The sequence below is a fragment of the Primulina eburnea genome, unplaced genomic scaffold, assembly GCF_022965805.1.
Source record: "Primulina eburnea isolate SZY01 unplaced genomic scaffold, ASM2296580v1 ctg739_ERROPOS11973397, whole genome shotgun sequence".
Classification (NCBI taxonomy): Eukaryota; Viridiplantae; Streptophyta; class Magnoliopsida; order Lamiales; family Gesneriaceae; genus Primulina; species Primulina eburnea.
Window position 1 is genome coordinate 3,894,853 of NW_027331510.1, and position 21,644 is coordinate 3,916,496.

Here is a 21,644-nt window from a genome sequence, read left to right on the forward strand (position 1 = left end):
GAGCAAATACGTTTCTTTTCAAGGAAAAACTCACGGCTTCTGTAAAGTGTAGAAGAAGGATTTTGTTCCAGAATTTCTATAGAACAGGTTTCTCAAAATACAAATATGTCAACGTTCCCAAATGATGTTAACAAATAAAATGTCAAAACTCATAGTACAACATAAGGCTTTATTGTAGCTACCATGTATGTATCAATCTTGTTCATATTCGCAGCCGTGCCGCACCTACATATCAATCTACACAGTTGTCTCTATGTAGTTTTATCAAGTTCGTCCAAAGCATTCCAAAGTTTTGGATCTTCATAATCTTTAATTAGAAAGTGAGGCTTCGCCTCCATTAGTAGTTGTGCTGGATTTCTTGTTGTCAAGCCAATCGTAGGCATCCCAGCTGCAACCCCGGCTTTTATTCCTGAAACTGAATCCTGAACACGCATTTCTATTAAGTACAAGCAACCAGGAGGCAGAGGGATGGGGTTGTTATAGCTGTCTTCGATGTGAAACTTTCCTATGCAAGTTTATCTTTTTAACAGCTATAACCGGGAATGAAAAAAAAAATGTTTCCTACTGTACCTAAAATTTGAAAATATTATATATCTAATATAGCCCTACAAAGAATTGGGTATGCAGTATGAATGAATTTGAACCTCAAATACAAAAGTATGCGCTTTCGACACGTTGAGTACTTCAACAGCCTTTAAATAGGGGTCTGGAAATGGTTTTGCATGTTCACAGTCACTTCCAATAATAAGAGTGTGAAAGAAATCTGTTAGTCCAAGAATTGAGATCATCAATTCAGCATTCGCTCTAGGAGCATTGGTTACTGCAGCTCGTTTCAAGTTATGATCTTCAATCCATTTCTTTAGCCGATATAAGCCTTTTACATGTTCCAATTTCTCCTTAACAAGTCTGTATCCAGTCCAAATGAAAAGGCATGGTAAGACAAAAGTCGAATTCGATTAATCAAGAGAGAAGTAGGCAAAGAAGGGTCTAGGGAAAGAAAACCTTCGAAACATTGCTTCCTTATCATCCACAATCTTTAAACCCCTTTCAAAATCATTTGGAAAAAGGGCTGAAGCAATATCATCATTGTGCTTCCCAGAAATAGTATCAACAAAAAAATCCTCAGTTATTGGAACACCACCATTGAATCCAATCTGTTGAGAAAGCATCAGAGTATCGTTTCTATCAAAATTTAGCGATTGTAGATCATAATTCAGCTAGATATTTCTTTGACATTCCATGATCTTAACGAACTGGAAGACGACATCATGCAAGATATGGATTAATGTAAGTGAAGAATAACTTGGACCTCTTGAAGCATTTCCCGAAAAGCATAGTAGTGGAGAGGATCCGAGTCACACAACGTGCCATCGATGTCAAATAGTACTGCTTCAAGTGGAGCAAGTTGCGATAGAGAACAAGTGCTGATTACCAGACAAAGGAATAGAAAGTTGTTCACTCTTGTAATGAGAACAAATGAGGTTATAAGATATAAATGTTTTTATTACAAAAAAGTAGAGTAAGTTCGTCCTTTGGATAAATGTTGAAAAATACTTTGTTTTATTTTTAAATATAATTAGAAACAAAAGTTCAAAAGCTAAATATTATATCTTCTAAAAAATATTTTTCGAGTGTTTTTTTTTTTGAAGTAAATAAAAATGTTTTTAATTTTTTAGCTTCTCCAACCAAATGGCTCTAAGATGCCAAATAACATGTAAAGTATTTGAATTCACGACCAAATTAAATATTATCCTCCCTTTTAATTTCAGACCACAAAGATCAATGTCCTCCCTTTTAATTTCAAATTTATCTAACACTATGTGAGGTCCATCTGATGATCGACTTATCTTCTCGTGTAAAAATGCGCAGGAAGGTCTCAAAACTATCTAGAAAAGTTAAGGAAAAAAGATGACATATTGTAGTGCAGATCCTGGAGATCGTGCGTGGGGGATGAGCCGAGAGAATGCTATGCAATATATTTAATCGGGGCAAAAGGTTGATTTGTTACAAATTTCAAGCATAAATTTAAACAAAAGAATTCGGGTGAGGGCCCGCCGCCGCCTCCCTCCTGGTCCACACCAATAGCAGGATTGGTTGCAATCAGGTGGACACCTGGAGAGAGTATTTTCCCGGAACTTGCGGATCATAAAGTGTTCACTTAACGCCATATTCGTAAACCAAGAATCTACAACAATCACAAAAAAAAAAACCCCGCAAAACTCAATCCCAGATTCGTGGAAAACGATCGTTTCGAATAATGATAAAGCCAGAACCATTTTTCAGGTGAAAATGAAGCAAAATCAAGTTTTCTTCTTACGGCAAATCACGATATAAGAATGATGAAGAAAGAAAAACCAGATCGAAAAACAGAATATTCAATTCATGAAAAACAGATGAAGGGATTGAATTTAATCACCTGCTCAACGTGTCAGCTGAAATTTCGCCCGAAGAAATCGTCATCTCGTAATGTGGGTCGAAGTTCTTGAAACTAAACGGAGTGTGATGGTGTAAATAAAATGATTGCTTATATACAAGGCTGCCTTGGCCGCCCATGGTGGTGAGAATTAGAATCCAACCATTATTTGCCAACTTCTGTTTGATTCCCTACTTTTCAGGCGTGGTAAAGAATTTTTCCTCGTAATATGCCATTGCGAAAAATCTAACAAGAATATAATATTTAGATTAATTTCATGTAATAATATTTTGCTGACATAAATTGAAATAAAGTGGAAAGACTATGGCAATATAGTAATCAAATCCTTTTCACGACCGGGGTGTTCAAACTTCGGATAAAACCGAAAAAATCGAAAATCTAAACCGAAAAAACCGAACATCAAACCGAACCGAAAGCCGAATTTTGTAATTCGGCTATAAATGTTAAAACCGAAGTTTATTTGGTTCGATTTTGGATTATATATGTCAAAACCGAACAAACAGAAAAACCGAAATTTCATTAAATTAATAAATTTTTTTATATTTTTATTTATATTATATATTTTGATATGATATTTAGTGAATGAAAAACCATTTTAAACAATTTTTAGTTGATTGTTGTTTATTTAATTAATTTAAATATTATATTTAAATATTTTACTAAGAAAACGTATAGAAAGTTAACATATTATATTTTATAATATATTTACATTATTAATTTAAATAATTATATCAAAACCGAATTAACCGACCGAAATAATCGAACCGTTTTGATAGATGCATATTTCGAAAATTGAAAAAATCGACAATCGAACCGAACCGATCGATGAACACCCCACAAGATGGATCGCATTCTTTCTTCTGAACAAGTGAACTTACTTAGCATGCAAGAATCAATGGAATAAAGTTAATAAATAATTATTAACCAAAAAAGTAATAATTATCGAATAATATTAATTGGGCTATTTATGGAAGCCCATAACCTAATAAGGACAAAGCTCTATTAAAGGAATTGACTATTTAAAAGCAACTTAGTTAAAAAAAATTAAAAGATATGGGCTAAGCCCAGCCCACAGAAAGTGTCGATACTCACTCGAATGTTGCCTACACAACTCAAGTTCTGTCCAATACAGTTTCTAAATGGGGACTATAGAACGTTGCAATTTAAAAATGACAAAAATTTGTGTAAGACGTTCTCACGAGTCGTATATTGTAAGACATATTTTTTATTTAAGAGTATTATTTTTTATTGTGAATATCGGTAGGGTTAACCTGCTTCACTGATAAATATTTATGAGACTGTTTCACAAAATACTTACTATTTAAAAATTCATATATATATTTAGTAACAAAATATCAAACATTAGGTATAAATATGAAACAAAAAATATTTGAATAGGTATATTTTGATACGGTTTGTGAGACACTTGGACTAAATATACAGAGAAAAGCAAAAAAAATATTTTACATAAAAAAATATTGTTTTTTTAATGAGCTGGACCCATATACATAATACAAAGTTAACCCATGAGAGTATATAAGCGAAACAAACCGCTCTTAAGCTATTCAGAGATCAGTAAAAAACCTATTTGAGGTCGTTCGTAATCTTATCGAGTCTAGATCGAGTTCAATTTCGAGCCCGACAATTTTATCGAGTGGAATTCGAGCTTAAAGATTATTTGGCTTTTGAGCTCCTGAACATGCTCGTTTATAAACTCACAAAACTCGAGCTCCACTTGTTAATGTGGCTCTCGAGCTAGAGCTATAGCTTGGCTCGTTTACTGTTCGCGAACATGTTCTTTTATATAAATCATTTATGTTTTTTTAGTTGTTAGGTTTGTCGTTTTGAATATTTACGAATGAATTTATATATATATATATATATATATATATATTTTAACATTTGTTTATAGAGATACATTTTATTGTATAATCGAACTCGATTTTATCTTTAATGAACACAAATCTAGCTCTAACTCGAGCTCTATTTATATTTAATTAGTTCGAAAATGAGAGCTCGAACTTATATAAATTTTAAAAGTGTCGAGCTTGATCCTCATATTGTTCGACTGGATTTGGTTTATTTATTTCCTATAAGATAATCTTATGTTACTTTTTCTGAAAATATAATAAGGTGAAAACATAAAAGAAATATTTGCTAATTTTTTAAATTAATATTTACATGTTAATAATAAAAGTATATCTTCATAAACAAAATGAAAAACCATAATTTTGGTACTTTATTTTTGCTTTTTTTTTTTTATGTTTGCCTTTTTTCAAAATTTGTCATTTATACTGTTAAAAATTGAGTGTTAGTCTTGTATTTTTTTAATTGTAGACAATTTTATTTATTTATTTATTGGGATGCTCATGTGATCACAATGTTAGATCAGTTTCATATCGAATAAACGACAAAATAAAAAAATATATGATATAAATGTGTGTGTGTGTGTGTATATATATATATATATATATATATATTTCAATTTCCAAAAAAAAAAAAAAGAAACTCACATGCAGCGTCCCAGCTGGGGAGCCGATGACAAATAACGTAAAAGAATAAATAGACACAAAAAAATCCATTTTTTTAAAAAATATTTCCACAAAACCAAATAAATTTACCAAACATCGACAATACTTAAATGTGCTAGAGGCCGAAACTTGAGAATTTGAAGTTGATAGTTTGAAATATTATGTGAGACGGTACCACGAGTCGTATTTTGTGAGACGAATATCTTATTTGGGTCATCTATGAAAAAATAGTAATTTTTATGCTAAGAATATTACGTTTTATTGTGAATATCGGTAAAGTTGACTCGTCTCTGAGATCGTCTCATAAAAGACTTACTCTGAGAATTATTATCTTAAATAATTTAATAATCTTCTATTACATTCTGACATGTGATATCTTAAATAATTTAATAATCTTCTATTACATTCGGACATGTTTGAGCTTGTGAGGTCTGTGTGCGATTTTAAATCCTGTTAAGTTATGACCACTGTGACTATGTATATCTAATGCCTATTTTTTTTTTTTTTTTTAAAAATTTGCTTACACATTCCTTGTGGATCCAAAATAATCCAAAATACCCGTTTTTTAATTAACAAATCCGAGTTTCAGTCAGGATCCAAATCCGGGAAGGCGTAATGTCTGCCGCGGCAACGATGTCGAGAACGCATTCCGGCCTTTCGTACCCGGAGAGATTCTATGCGGCGGCGACCTACGTTGGCTTCGGCGGTTCTCCGAATTCCGCCGCTGAAGGCGTCATCTCCAAGTTCTCAAACGATGCGGCTCTTCTCCTATATGCTCTCCATCAGCAGGTTTTTGTGCATTGTTTTTTATATTTTCACCTTCATTTGAGCTCAAACGAGTTGTTTGGTTCTCCTTGAATTCATTAAATTCTGGTTTGATCCGCTTGTATATAGTCCAGCTCGTGTTTTTTTTGACCTTTTATGGTGTCAGGATTTGAAGGTTTAGAATTGCGATGATTCCAATTTGAACATCAGTTTTATCCTAGTTTGCTCAATTCCAGCTGCTTTACTTGCAGATCCTTGAAATTTCTCTGTTTCTTTATAATTTGTTGGATGTATGAGTAATAATAAATTTAAAAAGCTGACATTATTTTTACGTTTTTACCGATTCCAGCATGCTTAAATGTCGTTTTACGATTCATACGTTTCTTAGTTTTGTATGTTGATCGGATAATTCAAAGTTGAAGCATGCTCTTCATTCTTACTTTTAGCACATATGATCAATGCCAAAGTTGTAAAATTTTCTTGATTTCCACTCCTATCAATTTTATGTTGTAAGGAATTGGGTTGATTTGATTGTATATTTAAATTCTTTACATTCAAGCTTTTTGCCTGTCAAATTTTTAATTGCCAATTTTTCTTGATGTTGGGTTAATTTGTCTGAATGGTTGATTGTATTATCTCTATTAAACGTTCATTTTTGTTGTCTTAATATTATTTCCCTTTGCTTGAAAATTTCTTAGAGCATTTTAAGAGGTTTCTCGTGTTTTATTTTGGGTTTATTTTTTTTATTTACCCAGAATGAAAAATTATTGTTTCTTAAGGACATGATGATATTACATTTCTGTAAAACTCAATGACTTTTAGCGTTTTTTGTTTCCTAAAGAGCAGCCAATAACATGATTGCTGAATTATGTAGATTATTTTCTTAATATTCTCAATCTTTTTTTGGCCTTGAGTGGTAATGATGTCTTCCGATGCTCTCAGGCAACTGTGGGGCCTTGTAACATTCCTAAACCTAGAGGTTGGAGTCCCATTGAGCAAAGCAAATGGACAAGGTTTCGGTTCTTAACCTTGATGAAATTTACTTATTATTCATGGTTTTAACTTTTTTCATTTTTTGGTTGGCCACAGGCCAACTGCTTGATCATTTGCATGTTCGAGTTAATAGGACTGTTGTTCTATATACACTCTATAGACAAGGCTAAGAATGAAAAGTGATGCATAGAACCGAGCTTGGAAGGAAATACCAACATTTAATCGAAGTAGCATGAACTCATCATCGATCATTTGAATAATCAAGATCCATTGCAAGCACTTCATACTAATCGGGAAAAATTTCTAGTTACCAATATTTGTCACAGTCGTTAGACAATCAGTACAACTCTGTGCTTTTGGAATACATATTTGTACATGTACTAACTAGAGCTAACTGAATGAAGTGAGAATAAAAATTATCTAATTGGTGTAGTCGTATAGATACACATAAAAATTATGTCATTGGTGTAGTCGTGTAGATACATGAAACTATTTTTTTTAAATAGTTTTTTAAAAAATGATTGCTTTGTGACTTTAATATATGTATAATTCAGGCATGCTTAAAAAGAACCTTGGATATTCACGGCTTTTGGTGTCTGCATTGTTTATGAGCTTTTATTATTTTTGTTTTGGATTAGTGGCTTCCGTCAGATTATATTTAAGTGAGTGTATATTTTGATTTTTTCGTAGTGCTGCTACAAACTTCATTAAATATGTCTTCTTTTTTTTAAATACCTTGAAGCTGGAATGGACTTGGTAACATGGTTTCCACAGAGGCGATGCGCCTTTTCGTTAAAATCTTGGAGGTTAGTACAAAATATTTTGTTATGTGTTATAGTGCAACTTATTAGTAACATCTTGTATTCATCTGATATTGAACAGGAAGAAGATCCAGGATGGTATTCGAGAGTGTCAAACTCGGTGTCGTTGCCTGTTGTAGATATTGAATTGAATGTGAGTTGCCATGTTATGAATTTTCTCCATCTCTTAAGAATCCTAGTTGCCTTTTTTTTCTATTTTCAAAAGTTTCTGTAGATAATGTAATTATCAATTTTGTCGTCCAAAAATTGTGGGAAGCACGTCTAATTATCAGTCAGAAATGGCCTGTCATGCAGTAAAATCTTATGTGTCATCATCTACTCATTTCTACATTTTAGTTTTCAAATACTTGCATAGATACATTGAATCATATTAAATTCTGCCACTTTGTCTGTGTGTTTACTCTTGTGTGTGAATGGGGGAATTTATCTAATTATTTAGAAACACCTCATTGAGAAGTGGACATCTTTCCTGTATCTCTTCTATACCATCCTGGAGTTTGTTTTAAAGCTACCTCTTCCTCTGATTTTTTTTTATACTCAGCATGTTCCAGAAGCTGCGGTGGTTTCTGAAAATGGAACTAATTTTCTGGAGACAAAGACCATTCTTGCTGAAAATGGCAACCATTCAGAGACCCAGGATAAAGACGTTGTATCTGAAGGCCTTGGAGTAGTTACTGTATATGACAACTGGGTTGTACCTCCAGTGTCTGGCCCACGACCAAAAGTTCGATACGAGGTGTTAAGTCTTTCATTTTCCTATTATACACATATGATTATGCTCTTCTTTAGTTGTAAATATTGATTGCATGCACAGCATGGAGCAGCAGTTATTGGTGACAAGATGTACATATTTGGTGGAAACTACAATGGTCGTTACCTCAATGATCTCCAGGTTTTGGAATTTTGAATATTGATTTTTGTTGTTGCTACATTTCCTGTAACTTTAGTATCATAGACTACAGAATGGCTCTCACAAGAAATAGCTTTATTTAAACCAGATTGACACTATGTTTTCCACAAAGTGAGAGAATTCAGAAATATTTGGAGTATGGTGCACAAGCAAAACCAAACTGTACTATAAAGCTATACGAAGACGTGTTTGGCGTCTATTATAATTCTTTGATATTTAACTTAGTTTCTTTGTTGGGGTATAGGTTCTGAATTTGAGAACTTGGACCTGGTCCAAAGTTGAAGTTCGGGCAGGTACTGATGGTATAGCAACTGCCTGTGCTGGGCATGCGTTGGTAAGTCTGGACATTTTAGCTGAATTATTCAAGTACATTGCCAGTAAAAAATTCTCTTATCTAGTGTTACATGTTTGCAACGTCATCTCCGTAGATACCATGGAATGAAAATAAGCTTCTTTCAGTCGCTGGACATTCCAAGTACCCTTCTGAAACACTACAAGGTTTGAGTTGTTATTATAGAGCATATTTATGTGTTCTATGTAAATTTTAATTTTCATTTTTTAAATTTCACTAAATTAGATGTTGGAAATTTCTTCCCAATTAATTTATGATGTTAAAGAAATGTGCTGAAGCATCTGTTTGGTTCAGTTTTTTGTATTATTTAATCCAATAGACACCTTGGTTTATCACGAGATATTTTTAATAAAAGAAACCAACAAGGTGTACGCTGCACATGTGTATATTTAGTTTCTATGCATGTTATCGCCATTTATAACCATGTGAATTCTAGTTAAATACAGTTGTTGCATTGAATCTATTTATTTTTGTTTTCTCAAATTATTAGTATTTCGAATAATCTGTCTTGGAAGTGCCTTTCTGACTCTGATCTGAGTTTATGCTTTGTCTGTCAATGCTCTACATATTTCTTTTTTTTTCTGAGAAATTCCTTACTGGTTTATGATGACAGTTAAGGTGTTTGATCTGCAAGCTTGTACCTGGTCGATGTTGAAGACTTATGGAAAGCCTCCAGTAAGTTTATGTCATACTACGATAATGTTTAAATAGAAAATGTTTCTAGATATATGGTTTTCAAAATTCCTACTTCTTTCGTGTATATTGCTTGTGGATATCAGCTCTTGTTCAACAACCAACATCTTGTTGCGCAAAACTGTAAAAAATTACATAAGACTTGAGTTTTGGTTGATACACATTTTTTTCCAGTGGCTCGATTTAATCATCATGAACTCTGGCCTGTCTGTGCTTGTGTTTGTGTGGACATTGTTTTGAAACAAATGTTTTATATACCTTATGATAAAAGAACTTAAGTTTGCTGTTATTATTAAAGCCGGTTCTCATGTTTGTCAATTCTCTGTAGGTCTCTCGTGGAGGGCAATCAGTGACCCTGGTGGGAAAAACTCTAGTCATATTTGGTGGGCAAGATACAAAGAGATCTCTGTTAAATGACCTGCACATTCTGGACTTAGAAACCATGACCTGGGATGAAATGGACACAATGTAAATCCTTTTGTTTTGGCATTTTGAGAATTAAATTATTTGGCATACAAACTTGCATACATATTTCGGAATGATTCTTGAATTGCCTTGCTAAGACTCTGAGAAACTGATGTTCTAAAAGATTCGTTACTTCCCCTCTTGTTATTATCAATATTGTGAATGTGTGCTGCTTTAAAGTGGTATAAGCATGATAATTTATCGTTTTACCATGAATCTCTGTATCAGTCTTAGAAACATTTACTCGAACAAATTAGTATGTCAGCAAGTTTTTGCATGCACTTACTTCTAATTGCTACCAATTTCATAGGGGAGTGGCACCTTCTCCAAGGTCTGATCATGCCGCTGCCGTACATGTAGATCGTTACCTTCTAATCTTTGGTGGGGGCTCACATGCTACATGCTTTAATGATCTTCACGTTCTTGATCTTCAAACTGTGAGATAAATTATTTAATTACGTAACTTACTTGGTTCAAATCCGAATGCATATCTTGTTTTAATGAAATTTTCATATATGCATCATGTTCTGAATTTGGTGTGGGTAGATGGAATGGTCAAGACCAACACAACAAGGTGAGATACCTAGTCCTCGTGCTGGTCATGCAGGTGTGACCGTTGGAGAGAACTGGTTCATTGTTGGTGGAGGAGACAATAAGAGTGGTAAGATTATATACCTAATTTAGTTTCAGAAATAACAAATTCGACAGCTTATTTATCTTCAGATTTAGTCTTAAAATGTATTATCTATTCTTTGTCTACAGTTGGTCATGTATGAAAGTGTTGTATTTCTTGAAGAACCGTGAGTTCCATGTGTTTCCTTATAGCATGTCTGATGTCTCTAAGAATTTGGAACTGGGTCCCTTTGTCTTTTACTTCTAGATAAGCGTGGAAAGTTGTCACAGTATGGTGGAACATGCACTCTGGGTTTAACCGACCAACATTATCTTTATAAAGTGGTTTTCCTTGTGTTCAAACTCATCATTTTTTCCCCTTTTCCTTCTTTTTTGTAACACATGGCTTTTGAATTTTACCTTATGATGAAGTTTGCTTAAAAATGGGGTAGGATGCAATTCCAGAGAGTATAAGTTAAAATTGGGTATTTAGGAAAATAATTGTTGAGGTACAATAATTCTCCCAGCAGGGTCAAGCGATCGAACCATGACGTTTCGGTTGTTATGCGGTTTAAAAGATTTGAGTTACAATATTACCTCTAGCTATGACTTTTGTTATAACGGCAAGCACTCGATACTACAATTGGTATCAGAGTCAAGGTTATGGGTTCGATTGTCATTGATTACAAGGAGTGTAATTATTGGGTGAGAGATTGTTCAGGTTCAATAATTGTCCCTGTTGGGTAAACGATCGAACTATGACGCTTAGGTTGTTACACAGTTTAAAAGATTTGAGTTGCACTATTACCACTACCTGTACTTTTGATAAAACAGCAACCTCTTGGTCCTACAATAACAGTAGAATGGATGTGCTCGAGCGGCGTAGTGGCATCTCTGCTCTCGTCTAGTATCTCTTGTCTAGTATCTCTAGCCTCTTGCATTCCATTCTTAAAATACACGTTCTTTCAATTGAGTCTTATAACTACTGCAATAGATTTCTATATATTTTCCCACTTTTTCGCTTTCGTTTATTGTTTTCATCTACCACCTAGGCCCAAAAGACAACCCTTGCACCTAGGGGCATGTCTAGGTCCAGGCCTTCACTGGGGTGTGTACCTTGGCCTTGAGCAAGCATCTTGGCGAGCTTTAAAGACTTGGCACACATCAAGTGTGAATTAAACTAAAGCATTGCAAATTTTAAGAGAAATTTGATGTAATAGTCATTCATATTTATTTGGATGTCTGAGAATATTTTTATTATTATTGTTCCTTGATTTGCGGAGCACTGATTTGATGGTATATGCCAAAATACTGTCATAAATCAAACTTCTAAAAGGTCATTACATTAATTATGATTTACTGTGTGTTACTTCAATAAGGAATGAAACTTGAGTTTAAGCTCCAGGGAAATCTGCACATTAATTTGCCTCGTGCCTTTAACATCTATGATTCCACCGGCTGTTACCAGAATGAGCATGTTTTCTGGTAGAGATTGATGAACTTCTTGTTATTAAGATATTCGGTAAGTTTGAGATTTTGATTATCTAACATATTTGCTTTCTGCTCGAGTATCCATGTTGTGGATCAATTCTTGTTTTTGCATGTGTTTCCTATAAGGAGTCGGTTATATAATTGGATGAATGTTATATAGCTGATTATTAGTAAGTTTTTTTCCTAAATGTTGCTGTTTTTTCCTAAATGTTACTTGTGTGAGAAACCCTTAGGACTCAACTTGTTTTGAGGTTCTCATTCGGTTTCTCAATTCTTTATTGCATTTACAGGAGTTAGTGAAACAGTTGTCCTTAACATGTCTACACTGGTGTGGTCGGTTGTAACTATTGTTCAAGGAGGTGTTCCTCTTGCTAGCGAGGTACTTCACATGGGAAACCCTTTGTACAGAACCGAGAAATTTCGATCTCATGCCCCATATTTATTACATGTCAATGCATTATCATTGTATGGCACTAAACAGTGGTATAGATAAGTTAAATCATCTCAGTTTTGTCCTCTTGAATGCATTCAGTAGAGTCAGAACTTAAGAGTCGGTAATAGTGCAAGCATGCCATTCACTCACCTAATGACTAAACATGTATGAGTAGATGATTTATTGATTGATATTATTCATGAACGTTTGTGAATTTGCTGATTATCCTTTACAATTTAAAACTTAAAAAACATCTTTTTAGGCCGCGGTTGTTGTATGTGCTTCCTAAATTTTTTTCTTTGTTCTAGACACTGATTGAGTTCAGATGATTATCTATTCTTTACTAATGCACAAAATGAGTTTGTTTTAGCTTGTATTCGATATCAAATGAAACAATTTGTTAAGATCAAACGCTTACCACTAGGTCAAAAGTTATAGTTGTTAGTCAATGCGCAACTTTATTTCATTATACTTGTGGCAGTGCAGAGTGCACCTACTTGAGTGTTAATGGGTCGGGCTGTTAAGCTCATGAATCTGGGGAGGTGCATGTCTATCTGCTGATGCTGTCTCACATCTCTTAAAAATCAGTCTTACCCTTTCTTTATCATCAGTCCTATCCAATATTACCTGTTAAGATCCGGCGTCACTCTTTTTTTGCGGCCCACATAGCCAACCAGATCAAGTTATGCAATTCAGTAGTTTGACGCACGAGAACTTCCCATGAGGTCACTCATATCAGTACTACTCTCAGTCATGCACGCGTAACCCAACACGATTTACTATAGACAATAACTTTTCTGTTTGCTGTGAGGAATGTATCTGTATAACAAGGGTGACATGAATTGTAGGAAGGGTTTTGATTGTTTATAATGTATCGTTTATAATGTTCGTCGATTAATTTCACTTGACTATCTATTGATATACAACCTTGCTATCATGAATGGATGGCTATGCATTTATATAATTACTTCAACTGCTAGTAGATTATGACCACACTAGTTTTATAATTTTTTAGGGCTTAAGTTTGGTCCTGAGTTCCTATGGCAATGAAGACATCCTGGTCTCATTTGGAGGATACAATGGGAGGTACAACAATGAGGTCCGATTAACCCTTCACCTTTTCTCTTTTTTTGCATCAGACGGAATTGAGTTTCTTCGAATCCTTAATATGCCTTTGGCTTTAGGTCGATGTACTTAAACCAAGTCATAAGTCAACCTTACCATCAAAGATGGAAACACTAGTGCCAGATAGTGTCTCAGCTGTTCAAAATGTTACAAATGCTACCAGAGATGTGGAGTCTGAGTATGAGGCAGGTCAAGAAGGAAAAATCAGAGAAATTGTGATGAATAATATTGATTCAGAGCCAAGTGTAAGTGTTATTGCACAATTATTTCCCTCGACCTATTCTCTAGTTGTCTTATTCTTGTTCGTCGTCCTGATACTTATTTATAGAGTATTATGGCTCAATATTGATTTTCCTAATAGAATGTAAGCTATGCACTTTAGTATTTAAAGTTCCCAATTGTTTTTGGTTCTGATGATGATAAAAAATGTATATATGCATATCCAATGTCTGAAATATTGCCTTTTGTAATTTAGAGCGGAAAACCATGATATTAATTTCCTTCTTTCTGTGTTATTTGACATCACCTGCGAAATCAATTGGTTCAACAATTTTTTGCTGTATGGTGTAAGTGTTACTTTCTAAATTGTCTGATCTATGCAGTCATGAAATTTATATCAAGGTAGAAATTGCATGTAGTATATGAAACAATGACTCATAAAAAAGAAACAAACTGAGAACTCCAGTTCTATTAGGTTTTTTGAAAGTTGTTCGACAATTGGAGCTGGGGGTTTTATAACTTCGAAAAATTCATTTACTGAAGAAAGTATTTTTTTTTTCTTTTCACTGCTAAAATTATTGGATTTGATTTCATTGGTTCTGATTATGATTACGTTTTTAAAGAAAATAGAATATTTAATTCATCCGAGTTTTTGTCTCTTAGTACCCCATGTCCTCTCTTTTCCTCCTTAATTATGCCCGTTCACTTATATCCAAACTAATGCTTGCAATGTTTTTTATTGCAAAGCGTATTACCTTTAACTTTCTTGAGAGCAGCTGTGAAAACTTTTTGGTTCTCATGCAATAGTCATAGTGATCTGTTTACTGTATTACTCCTCTCAAGAAGTTATAGCATGTTTGTTTTCGTTCACAGATTACCAAGATTGAAGAAAGAAACGCTAGTCATCTTTCATCCCTTAAAGCAGAGAAAGAAGAACTAGAGTCTTCTCTCGCAAAGGAGAAACTGCAGACACTACAGCTGAAAAAAGAGCTGACAGAAGCCGAAACTCGAAACACGGATTTGTACAAGGTACTCTCTTGCTTTATCAGTGATATCTAGTGGAAATAGCACAATGTTTCTTTAGCCAAGAAAAGCTAATCCATGTTGTGCACAAACTAAAGGAATTGAGGTTATTCATCAGATTTGTGCACTTTACTTTTGAAATTTGACCTCGTTTCTTTAGCCAAGAAAAAGCTAATCCATGCTGTGCACAAACTAGAGGAATTGAGGTCATTCATCAGATTTGTGCACTTTACTTTCGAAATTTTACCTCTTTAGGTAATGGGCTGCTTTAGATATCTTATTGTGTATTGCCTCGTTAGGTAATCGCTGGGTTTCAATATATTTTTGTGTTAATTCTAGGGGCAGGCATATGATTGGCACAAAGAGTTGTTGTACAATTGTACAAAACCAATGGTTGTACCTCCAAACTCGATTGTCTAGGCCCCTATGCATCATGCATACAGGGGTTTTTGAGTTGCTGAAATCTATCATGATATCTTTAATTCAAAACCGCTGAGTGTTTTCTAGATTATGGTAAGAAATTAGCAATTTTTAATAAATTTTTAGCTCCATGGAGTGCTTTTGATTTGATGAATTTGTGCACCCGATGTTTTAGCAACGATCTGGTCACCTGGGTTTTTACCAAAAGCATTTGTCGAGTTGGGTGTCAACCAAAGGTTTTGTCCCACTATCGTAAAGCAATATTTTTCAACAATCTATCACACCTTACCGAAGTTTTACTCAAAATATGGTATCTAAAAATTAAATAATATGAAAATGCATTCATTTCTTTTGCATTGATCTGATTGGTAATACTATCGAGTGAAACAAGATATCTAAGGAAAAACATAAACTAGACTAAATTAGTAACAAGCAAACTTTTTGTATATGTATCTCCAGATATTTTGGAGATAATATAGTAATCGAAAAGCCTGAGACAACCCCAAAAGCAATTGACTATAATATGATCAGCTTCGTAAGTCGGCTTGGCGCGAATTTCTTGAGAAACGAAGTCATAGGCACGTAGGTTTAGGGCCAAACTGAGAACATCACTGCTCCTGTCGCTTTTACAGAACCGTACATGAGATTTTTACCTCACGTGGCTCCTCATATGTCACAAATAAGGGCTTTTCAACATTATTTTGATGTGGCACAGGAACTCCAGTCTGTGAGAGGTCATCTTGCTGCAGAACAATCTAGATGTTTCAAACTTGAGGTGCGTGTACCATAAAGCAATACCTATTTCTTAGGCACATAATTACTTTGTAAATCTTGCTTTCCTAAAAGGGGGTTTCTTTTCATATGTTCTGATGAAATCTATGATTGTTTGAGTTCATGGTTTTTTCTTGAACATGCAGGTTGATGTTGCCGAGCTACGTCAGAAGCTACAAACAATGAAAACCTTACAGAAAGAACTCGAAATCCTCCAGCGACAGAAAGCTGCTTCTGAACAAGCTGCTTTATATGCAAAAGAAAGGCGTAACTCTAGCGGTGTATGGGGGTGGCTTGCTGGAACACCACCTGAGCATAAAGTCGACGATGCTTGAGTGTTGCCTAAATAGCAATGCACATCGATCTCTAGGTTTGGGACCTGTCGTTTCGAGTTCTCCTTAAACCTCAAATATACTTCTAATAATCCTTTTCATTGTAGAGCAAATAGGAATTGATCTAAATTTCTTCTGCATAGATCAACGGGATTCATGTTGTAGATGGAACTGCATAGGTGCGTAAAATAGGTCAGTGATGTATACCATATAATGCAGTGATTACTCATGAAACTTTGTGTACGGGAACGAGGATTATTTGAGAGGAAATACATATACATCTGCTTGATAAAAGTATTGATCGAGTATAGTGCAGTGATTTGTTGTGGTTTCTTTTTTTTTTTACTGACACCTACAGCAGCAATTGAATTTCGTATGTGTAAATAGAGGTCTTCTATCCTTCACCAAGAGATATACTTCCGGAAACTGTTTGGTTTATAAGACGGGATTCAACATTCTTGTATCATCTTAGATTTGACTGAAGTTTTACAATAACCTGAGTTGAAATTCTTCATCATCTTATCTTACTGAGTCAAGGAGTGTCCCATTCTGTGTAGAATAATCATTGGATTGAGGTGGATCTCACCTAAATGGCTGTTTACTCTCTCATAAAATTCGACCTGAGATTAAATTAGTGAAACATGTGTGGAATACTAAACCGAGAAGTATGTGTTGACATGCAGGCTATATCTCTTTTTCATAAATTTTCTTAGACGGCCTAGTTGAGTCAACTTGTTATTTCAAAATAAGAGTTCTGGAAGAATTTTTGAAATGTTGGGGCTAGAAATTTTTTTTGGAAGTTGATGTATGTTCTTTTATTTAAAATAGTGATTTAGGTTATGAATATTTTTTGAACTTGTCATTTCTTTGCATATCGTGTTTTCTTTTAAAGCATAGGGGTGTCAAGACAATTCAAGCCGATTCATGAATCATTTGACATAAAATTTTATACCATGATGATAGGTCGAAAGTTCGTGAGAGCTTGAGTTATTTTTTAATAATGAAAACTATTTATATGTAATTGACTTCGCTACTCAAAAATGGATCCAACCTCTCCTCTTCATACATAGGAATTAATTTTTAAAATCAATGGAGACCAAGGAGTATCTCGTGAAGCAATATTTTCGAACATTGCAAACTCATGGAATACCCGTTCCACTACATCACGTGGTGAATGCTTCCCACATCCTATACATCGTCAAGTTTTTCTCACACACACGTAAATATGTAGTGTTGCGCCCGCCTGCGTACCGTGTTTATAACGATTTACTTGGTCACGATCGCGGAGCTTTAAAAGTTTCATCCATATATGAGTTCTTGGTATGTAGAACCACTTCAAAGATGCCAGCTTGTTGGCATTCATCGATACTTGGATTTTGGATTCGACTGTTGTTGCTGAAAAAAAGGGTGAATTGCACAAAGAATGTCATTTTAGACCATTCAAATCAGAGCTGAGGAATAGTGATGAGAAAATCATGATTTCCCAAGGCTGAGATAGGACAAGAGATGGGTTCGCATCATATTGCGTTTGGAGGGTTGTTTATCATCGCGAGCATCTCAAGTTTTTCCATGTTTTACTTGGCCAGATTCTTGTTGCAAAATGAGGAGATTTGCATGCATTCCAATGGCTTGAATCATGCTAATGAAGAGACCGACGACATGGTGATGACAGCTCGACTCAAGCAAGTACTCGACAACATGGAACGACTTCAAGCCAAGCTCGAATCAACCGTCCAACAAATGGAGAAAAACCCAGAGAAGTTTCACGCAAACTACATTTCCGGATCCGGATTCAAGAAATTCTTGGAAAAAGAAGTGATTAGGCCACTCTATAGTGCCTACATCCCGCTTATGCAGATCCAGGAGTCGAGAATCGAAGAGAACAAGAATGCAACACTACGGGGAGATCCTCTGATCGATACTTTTGTTTCTGAGGAGCTTAAGAAGTATATAACCCCTAAAGAAAACCGAGCAGGGACGATTAACTTGTATGAGACAGAGAAAATATACAGCACGATGGGGTACGGTTGTGTGTCTATGAAGAAGGAATTAGAAGAGTACATGGATTATGAGATTGGCTCGAACTGCAAAGATGATTGGAACTTGGGGCAGACACTTATGATTCAAGGGTGTGATCCGTTGCCCCGGAGGCGGTGCTTGGCTAAAGCTTCAAAGCTTTATCTGAAGCCTTATTCAATCAATGAATCCCTTTGGCGGATGCCTGAGGTAAGAAATGTGAGGTGGAGTAACTATCCATGCAAAAACTTCGAGTGCTTGGCAAGAAACAACACGAAGCACGATTATTCCCCGTGTACCGGATGTTTTGACATGGCAAAGGAGAAACTTAAGTGGATCAACCACACTGCACAACCCATATATTTTGTTATCAAGGATGTTTTGGCACTCAAGCCGGGGGAAATACGAATTGGGCTTGATTTTAGCATTGGCACGGGGACATTTGCTGCGCGAATGAGGGAACAAGACGTTACAATTGTGTCGATGGCAATGAACTTGGGAGCTCCATTCAATGAAATGATAGCACTTAGGGGATTGATCCCTCTGTATGTGACCTTGAATCAACGTCTCCCGTTCTTCGACAACACGATGGATTTGATCCACACGAACGGAGTGTTGGATGGATGGACCGATCTGCAGTCGTTGGATTTTGTCATGTTCGATTTGGATCGTGTGCTAAGGCCCGGGGGATTGCTCTGGATTGATGGGTTTTTCTGCAAAAGAAAAGATTTGGATGAGTATTTGTTCTTGTTCTTGCAGTTTGGGTATAGGAAACACATGTGGTCTGTTGCCCCTAAATCAAAAGATGAGGTTTTTTTATCTGGTTTGCTAGAGAAGTCTAATAGAGGCTAAATCATTAGTTAGATTAAAATATAAGTAAATGAAATATGAGGTCTATCTTGTATTAAAAGACTTTATTTAATTAAATTTTCATTTTCTTGAATTTATATATATATATATTTATTTATTTTTTCAACCACAAATCATATGTGCAAATAATTATATTATATCTTTGTAGAATGAAATGACATCATACTTGTATTTAAGATATAAACAAAAATCATGATCACGAATAATTTTTAAATTCATTTTTCACGTGAAGCCGTGTGATTAAAGGGAAAAAGGGAATTGAGGAATCTTCGATATAGGAATGACTTGTTTTTTCTCCAGTTTATCGATGTGTAAAAAATGTATTACAATTTAGGGAAAATAATTTCCGAGCGTTGTCAAATTTTTGTTTTAGTATGTTATTTTTGTTTTTTTTTTTTGTAATAAGTATAATTAAAATTGAAATTTAATAATATAAAATATCATAATCGTAAAGTTACAAGACCAAAAATAAATTAGTTTTCTCGGTATTTTATATGTATCTTATATTAATGTGAATTGAATACTTCTTCTTAACTTCAACTTTCTAAAGTTTCTTATTGTTTTCAAAATTTGAAAAATAGTTCGCCAAAAGAGTATGTCTTTTGTGAGTATTCACAATAAAAAGTAATACTCTTAGCATAAAAAATAATATTTTTTTCATGGATGATCTAAATAAGATATCTGTCTCACAAAATACGATCCGTGAGACCGTCTCACACAAGTTTTTGTCTGGACAAAATTAGAACACACACACGATCATTGATTGATTATATCTTATATGATTAACTATATAAGATATGATGTCCATTTTGTTTGTTGTTTAATTCATCAATTGATTATATTTATGCATAACTGATCTTCTGGATGTATGATTTCGTGTTCTAATGATAGCAAATGAAACCAAGAATTCAGACTATTTCCTATATAAAATCTAATGTTTAATCAGTTTGTTAAACCAGCTGAGAACTCAACATCCCTGTGTGGCAGCCATGAAAACCCATCAATAAATCTCCCAACGGTGAAGACACTCGCCACCGAAGCATCTGTAATAATATGATATCCCGGCCACCTTACCCTACCGGAAACCGCCGCTCCCGGTCCATAGTTTTTGTACTCACCGTACCACAAAGTGCCCAAACCAAAATCTCCGTACCACTCTTGCCACCCCCTGGGCTGCACCGTGCGACTCATATAAGTATTCGTGAAAACAGTTCTTGAAAACTGCTTCCACGGCCTCCCTAAATACGTGGGTTTCGTGGCGTAAACGTAGCTGTCTTGGATCGAAAACCCGGTGCTCTGATGCGGGTCTTTTCTGCCTTGCGCTGTGATGGTTACCTTCTGAAATGGGAGTGGCTCCCTTGTAAAGATCTTGCAGTTCTGCAAGACAGCTGCGCCATTGCCGAAGATGAAGTTGATGGTGCCGGAGATGGTGCAGTCGCGGTAGAATTGGCGGAGGGAATGGGAGTCGAGGGTGTCTTGATAGCCTTCCATGCTGCAACGATAGAAGGCGGATTGGTCAGAGTCGACACGCAGAACCACACCTTGGTGGTTCTCGGGAATTTTTCATTTTCATATAGACTATATGTGGAGTCATTTCTTGGCGGTTTGAAAGGAAGTGTAAGCATTTGTGTGTATAAAGTTATTACATTGCCTATGAGTTGAGTCGCTTGTACTAGGCTACCTCTTATGTACCATTCGAGCTGATGATCCGTGCCTTCGAACCCTTCGAGGCACTTGTCTTGGTTGCTCAGAGCAGCGATCAGCCATGCCTTCAGGTTTCCTTCTGATTCATGAGGAATTTTGAGACCTGCCCGTATCTTGTTCATTTCGAATAAAGATCTTTACAATCCTCGATGGCGATTTGCTCGCGATAGCTGATGGATGAGGTGTTGAACCTTGTGATTATATCAATGGCTGATATGGCCTCGTTGAGTGTGTTCTCAATGGCGACTTTGAGGAGCGACGTGGGGTTCAAATGGCCGTGACTTATGGTTCGAGAATGCATGCTAAAGAGGCATGAATCTTGGTTATTGACTTTGTCACATGCTCGAAGGATCATGGATTCAATTGTTTGGTTTTGCTCAATTAATGCATAGGATAGAATGTGGTAGGATGATAATAGAATATAAATGAGAAGGTAATCGATAAATGACATTGTTAAATTTCGTGCATGTAGGAGGGGATATTAGTAGGGATTATGAAATTTTTGTACATTAAATATTTATGTGACAGAAATGGTGGAATTGCTTTACATGCAATAAATCAAGAATGGGAGGAGTGGACAAAAATATACCTTTTCCCATTAGCAAAGCTCAAGTTATGCTCCTTTTCGAGTTTATGGGAGGGCCCGAACGAAAGAATCCTACTA

At 35.2% G+C, this 21,644-nt stretch overlaps 3 protein-coding genes and 1 pseudogene across 3 annotated transcripts; 2 read left to right on the plus strand and 2 right to left on the minus strand.

Moving 5' to 3' along the window:
* Positions 1 to 49: 49 nt before the first annotated feature.
* LOC140821748 (haloacid dehalogenase-like hydrolase domain-containing protein Sgpp) lies at positions 50 to 2,665 on the minus strand. Its single transcript, XM_073182329.1, has 5 exons — positions 2,417 to 2,665; positions 1,310 to 1,424; positions 1,003 to 1,154; positions 645 to 906; positions 50 to 422 (listed from the first exon to the last, which is right to left on the minus strand). Exons 1-5 carry the CDS (start codon positions 2,551 to 2,553, stop codon positions 252 to 254), a joined length of 837 nt encoding a protein of 278 aa, XP_073038430.1. The 5' UTR covers positions 2,554 to 2,665; the 3' UTR covers positions 50 to 251.
* A 2,850-nt stretch (positions 2,666 to 5,515) lies between these two features.
* LOC140821696 (acyl-CoA-binding domain-containing protein 4-like) lies at positions 5,516 to 16,897 on the plus strand. Its single transcript, XM_073182250.1, has 18 exons — positions 5,516 to 5,754; positions 6,673 to 6,743; positions 7,466 to 7,529; positions 7,606 to 7,677; positions 8,086 to 8,280; positions 8,359 to 8,436; positions 8,699 to 8,788; positions 8,883 to 8,952; positions 9,420 to 9,481; positions 9,828 to 9,967; positions 10,275 to 10,401; positions 10,511 to 10,625; positions 12,358 to 12,446; positions 13,516 to 13,599; positions 13,685 to 13,870; positions 14,718 to 14,873; positions 16,003 to 16,062; positions 16,205 to 16,897. The coding sequence occupies exons 1-18, from the start codon at positions 5,581 to 5,583 to the stop codon at positions 16,391 to 16,393; spliced, it is 2,022 nt and encodes a 673-aa protein (XP_073038351.1). The 5' UTR covers positions 5,516 to 5,580; the 3' UTR covers positions 16,394 to 16,897.
* Positions 16,898 to 17,438: 541 nt separating this feature from the next.
* LOC140821887 (probable methyltransferase At1g29790) lies at positions 17,439 to 19,289 on the plus strand. The gene has a single exon (XM_073182559.1). The coding sequence runs from the start codon at positions 17,897 to 17,899 to the stop codon at positions 19,256 to 19,258; it is 1,362 nt and encodes a 453-aa protein (XP_073038660.1). The 5' UTR covers positions 17,439 to 17,896; the 3' UTR covers positions 19,259 to 19,289.
* Positions 19,290 to 20,218: 929 nt separating this feature from the next.
* Positions 20,219 to 21,431, minus strand: LOC140821889 (putative pectinesterase/pectinesterase inhibitor 22; annotated as a pseudogene).
* Positions 21,432 to 21,644: the final 213 nt, after the last annotated feature.